We start from the raw sequence: 5,465 nt of genomic DNA on the forward strand, positions 1-5,465 counted from the left end.
TGATGCATGGCTGCTTAACCCTGCTTTTTTAAGAATTTGATGACGTAAAATAAAAATCTTTTCCCCGCCCCGAAAAAAACAGGAAGAATGCAGCCACAAAAAGCACAGTGCCTTCCCACAGTGTCAGGGGAAAGAGTGCTTTTGCAGGAAAGTGCTGATACAAGCCCACCCTAGTGCGGTTTGGGTTGTATAGCTCAAGACATGACTGAACAGAGAAGTGAAGTCGGTCACCTCAAGATACGAGCTTGCTTGCTGCTGGTGGTGTGCCTATGGCAATGGACACAGCAAACTCTGGCAACACCATGCCAGGATGGTGAACTGAGAATAATCCATAAAGAGGAAAAGAAATGCTGCCCCAAATGCAGCTCAAACACAGGTAAGGGAATGATGTGTCTGTCTTCTTTCTGTTTGTCAATATTGTTTTATTTCAACCAGGGTAATCAAGTGTGGGGAACAGGCCTGTGTGTGTGTGTATGTAAATGTATCTTGAGTAACTGTATATGCAAAACAAAACGGCAAGGGCTTCCCTCCTGCCCCCTAAATTCATAATGTGCCTTAGCTATAAACTTCAGAGTGGATTCATGTTTCAGATTCGTTATGTGCTTATACTTGTTATTCTGTAGTGGGAAAGGGAAAGCTAAGTTTCTGTGGGTTGGTCTTGCTCACTAGGAAAGAAGGTGTTTACTTAACACTGATTCCGAGCCCTTGCTCCATTCAAACGTGGTTTCAAAGTTTGTCTGTGCCATTCAGACTTCAGAGGGAATACAGGGAGCGATGCTCTCTGTAAGGCTGTTCTTTGCAATTTGTGGTCCTAAAGAGTAGGAAGCATCCCACTTCAGTCCCTCCATCCCACTGGCCTGTGCTTGTCCCAGAAGTAAATGCACAGACAAGGTCTCAGGTTATCATTAGTTTCAACAGCCTGTTCTAACCTGTATCCTTGCCTGATCTTAGGATGGTGGTGAGATGGTAGTGGATTCTCACTTGCCTGTGATTTTAAGTCAAATTAAGGCACTAGAGGTGGAACAGGCTAGCTGCAGGACTTACTGGGTGACATTTCTGTGCCTGTTAGGCTGAAGAACAGAACAGGTGATTCTAATGGCCTCTTCCATGGTCCCAGGAACAATCGTACTATTCTTCCTAATTTAGTGCTGTCCATAACGGTAGCCAGAGCTGAACAGTAGGGAACATGCAGCTGTTTGTATGACCTACAGCAAGGAATGCACCTTCCTTTTCTGTTTGTCCCGAAACAAGGTTGCTGGAAGCCTTGTCTAGCTAGTATGGTAGTGCTGTTGTTCTGCAGGTTAGCGACAAAATAGCTGAGAAGTTACATCTTTCATTGGTGCCTAGGTAGGGGTCAGCCTCCCACCTATTAGTAGCTTGAATATATCTGCCTCAACCGACAACAAGGACGCTGAGTTCCCTGTGGAAGGAGTGAGTGGACACAGGGGATTTGTGGGAATGAGCAATAAATAAGTGAAGAGCTATAGAGTCCTCGGTAGTGTGGAGACCCCAGGGTTATCTCCCTTCCCACTGAGATGAAGTCATTCAGCATGAGGTAGGAGAGTCATTGCTTGGTGGGATCAACTCCAGAATCACCCACTAGTAATTCACAGAAAGAAGCATCCCCAAGCTGTTTGCTTTTGGCTGCCAGACTTCATTAAGTTTTGAAGGCCAGTAAGAGGAGGCCAGTGGGCAGAGGAAGATGTGGGCAGTTCCTGGTGGCCCTGTACATTCCATCACCAACCTCAGGAAATAACCTTTGCTTGATCTTTGCTGCTCACTGTGGGTTTTTAAGCATGCTATTGAACTAGCCAGCATTTCCCTCTATGTTTTTTTTTTCTTTAAGGTTATAGAGCTTCCTGGTTGAACAGCACTTTTCCTCTAACTGGTCTCCAGCTGCCTGAAGGACTGCTTGATACTGTTTACTGATGGGATCAGTATATATGGTCAATCCCTTGCTTTCGTGAACCCAGGAGCCTCTCAGAATCAGAGATTATATTTTTTGAGTGCAAGCAAAGTTCACAACAGAACTCCTCTAGAAATAGAAGGACAGAGGGTAGGAAGGGTGCTGGGTTTATGGCTTGGATTTAGACCCACTTCTGCCAACAGAGTGTAGGAAGCAGCTGCTGCTGTTAGGAAAGGCATGGAAAAGGAGCTCTAGCTTCACTGGCCAAGGATCTTTTGGGCACCCCTCCTCTAACGTGGCTGAGCCTAACTGAGAAGAGCTCTGGCACTGTCCTGAGAACTGGCTGGATGGCTAGTTAATGTGTAGTGCCCCTTCTTTGGGGCACTGGCAGCGCCCTCCTCACCCCACAGTGTCTAAATCTACACAATGTAGTAAAGCAAACCTGCTGCCTTACTTCTGTCTACCATGACCTACACTGGTATTCCAGATAAGAGAGAAGGGTTACAGTGGTGAGTCATGCAGTGCTCAGATAACCATGGTGTAAAAATCTGAGTGGTGCTGAATTTGAGTACTCTAGACTTTATCCGGTATGCATGGGAGTGACATCTTTCTGGTATCCATTTTTCCCACCACAGCACAGTAAGGAACTATTTCACCTGTGTCAGCCAGTAAGACTAATGGTTAAGTTAATTTCTGGCCTCTATGACAAAGGCAAGTCTAACTTCTTTCTTCTTGACAGGAGACAACAGCACATGTCCAAATAATGCGGACGATGACTGCAGATGTCATCAGGGATACAGCTGTATTGATAGTGCATGTCTCTACTGCAAGAAGCTGCCTGAATGTGCCGAGGGCGAGGAGCTGGTTAAGCGTGGTAACAAAAGAAACGCAAATGACTCTAAAAGTCGGAGTTGAATATAAGTGGCTGGCTGAGCAGCAGACAGTTTCCTTCACTTATTATAACCTGCTTTTGGGAAGTCTCGTGATGCAGAGAGAAATGGCATGCATTTATACCGTGGCCTCTGTTGCTAAACCCCTTGCTTCCCTAATTTATAACTCTTCCCTTCCTAAATTTGAGCCTTTCACTTTCATGCTCGGACTTTCAGTATTATTTTTCTTCTAAGCTGCTAGAACTGTCGGTAGAAGACTGTTTTACTCTGTGTTGCCTCTTAACTTTACACCCTCTGCTGTCAGATCAGGCTATTCGGTACCTCTTCTGTAAGGGGTCCGCCCATACATTGCCCAAAACACACAGGTGGCAAGAACTGCCTATGTGTTTCTCCAGGGGGGTGATTCATAATGCAGAAAGAGTGTCGAGGGAACGCATTGTGCTCTAGTCTGTTGTATCCCCATCTTTCAGTAAAGGCACTGACCACTGATAATGCATGTTCTCTTCTCTTGTAGGCATCGTAGACTTCACATTCATATGTAAACCGTGTGAGACAGGAACCTATTCTAATGTTAAGAATGGCAGGTGCCGTAACTGGACTGAGTATGTATTTATTGATACTTTCCTTCTTTGGAAATACGCGTGATAAAATTCTTAAATGATTAATAGTTAAATTAGCAAATAAAATTGGATCAAAGATGAGATCACCAATGAGGTTAAATGATTAGTTTTTTAAATTCAGCAATATATGATATTTCTCTCTCATTTGGCTTTATAAATAGTCGGTCTCAAAGCAGAACTTAAGACAAACTGCTGTGTATTCAACTTGCTTCCAAGTCCAGCTCAAACTGATGCAAAATTATTCCAAACATGGACATCACTTGAAACACAGAGACTAAAAAAAGTCTGCACATAAATAATTGTGATGTAGTGTTATCTTGTCGGGGAACAGCCATAACTTTACCTGCACTGCTATAAAAAGGAAAAAAAGGAAACAAGTTGTGGAAAGAGTGGAGGGAAGGAAGAAAGGGAGCCAAGAGAAAGGCTGGAAAGGAATGAAGGGAAAGGCAGGGACATTCTAAATGTGACTCTTATTCTTCTTTTAGTTGTGAAAGTTCTGGGTTTCTAACAATCAAGCAAGGCAACAGTACACATAATGCAATATGTGGTTTCCCTGCTAAAGATTTGGAGCAAGGTACCTTCTCACAATGATTTGTTTCTTTGAGCCTGTAACTTTTCTCTACACTTCTTCAGTTGGTGACTTGCTGCATAGTTATCATCCAGAGCTTGCTGTCATGAAAATTTGCTTTGAAAATTACTGTTGTGTTTCTTGCAATATTAATATAGGTAGAATTGTTGACCTGGGCAAAGATTCCACCATTAAAACACTATCAGTAATAAAGGTAGAGAGAAGCCCAACAATTGTCCTTGAATAGAGCACACTTACTTGGCAAATTATCACAGTTTTCCATTGAACTGCTCTTGCTGCTTTGCTAGATTTTCTTAGGAAGACAATAGCTTAGTTAGTCATCCAGTTCCTTTACAAGTATTGGTTGAGTCCACAAGAGCCGGAATTGAAATCTCATGTCTCATCATGGATCAAATTAGATAGGAATACGTGGGTACAGGCTTTGCAGGTACCGAGTATCTTGAAGACAGCAAGCTGCACTGCTCCTGCCTTTCCCCCCACCCTTGTCCCTACAGTGAATTGGTGCCTTTCAGGTCTGGGCCCTTCGTTCAGAGAAACTGTTAGTTCTGCTGAGACAAATTGCAGAAAGGTGCTGCTTTTAACTTCTATGAGGCAGACACAAGTGTGACAATTTGGCTTGCTGTAGTGCTGTTCAGGGAAACATTGAAGCCAAATCCCCCCCCAAAAGCAAAAACCAAAACAGAGTAGATAGATCAAGCGATAGCTGCGAGAGAGAGAGAGATTGAACAACAAAGAAATCAGGCATGTGGGGTTTTTTTGCATGAATGCTTCTTACCACAGACAGTGATCTATTGCACCCTTGACTTAGAGCATCGCAGTTTTATTGTTAATACCCGCACTGTTTTTTTTCCTTGGAAAATTATTTTCCACAGAAAGAGGAAATTAATCTCTAAATTTCCTTGGAAGAACTGCCTTTCCTTTAACAATAGTTTGGGCACATGATTTCTTAATCTTTATTAAATATATTTAATTGCAGCTCCTATTACAAATGACTCTCGATATACCACCATCCTGGCCATCCTTACTGCAGTGGCTGTATTTGTTCTCATCTTGCTGACCTTCTTCTTGCACTTCTGCATATGGTCACTGAAGAAAGAAAAATACCACACAGCTGACGGTACGTGCACCTTTGTGGACTTCTGTGTGGCTTTTCAGTGGCGAACAACGTGTCCGTTGATCCAGAGTCAGAACGGAGTAAATTAAGTTGAATAAATAGAGTAAATACAGATTTGCTCTGTGATTTTGGGCGGGTTACTTAGTTTCACTAAGATGCAGTGCATCACCTGTACCTTTGTCCTTTCTTCAGAGAGAGGCTGTATTGGTAAAGGTAATGGGCAGCTAACTGACTTCTGTGAAGACCTCTTGTATGTGCAGTCCTTTTGCTTATTCTCACTGCAGATCTGGAACATAACTTCCCTAGGCTGCCGGTGGCTTCACAACCGCCACAGCAGAGAGAAGAG

The 5,465-nt window shown here is 43.3% G+C and overlaps 1 protein-coding gene across 1 annotated transcript in view; it reads left to right on the forward strand.

Moving 5' to 3' along the window:
- Positions 1 to 201: 201 nt before the first annotated feature.
- Positions 202 to 5,465, forward strand: part of TNFRSF18 (TNF receptor superfamily member 18) — a 5,633-nt gene continuing 369 nt past the window's right edge. Inside the window, exons 1-6 of the mRNA XM_009274240.1 lie at positions 202 to 376; positions 2,646 to 2,780; positions 3,311 to 3,398; positions 3,902 to 3,990; positions 4,982 to 5,122; positions 5,404 to 5,436. Coding sequence (XP_009272515.1) covers positions 202 to 376; positions 2,646 to 2,780; positions 3,311 to 3,398; positions 3,902 to 3,990; positions 4,982 to 5,122; positions 5,404 to 5,436 — 661 coding nt within the window. The remainder of the gene's footprint in view (positions 377 to 2,645; positions 2,781 to 3,310; positions 3,399 to 3,901; positions 3,991 to 4,981; positions 5,123 to 5,403; positions 5,437 to 5,465) is intronic.

The sequence above is a fragment of the Aptenodytes forsteri genome, unplaced genomic scaffold, assembly GCF_000699145.1.
Source record: "Aptenodytes forsteri isolate BGI_AS27 unplaced genomic scaffold, ASM69914v1 Scaffold16, whole genome shotgun sequence".
Taxonomy (NCBI): domain Eukaryota; kingdom Metazoa; phylum Chordata; class Aves; order Sphenisciformes; family Spheniscidae; genus Aptenodytes; species Aptenodytes forsteri.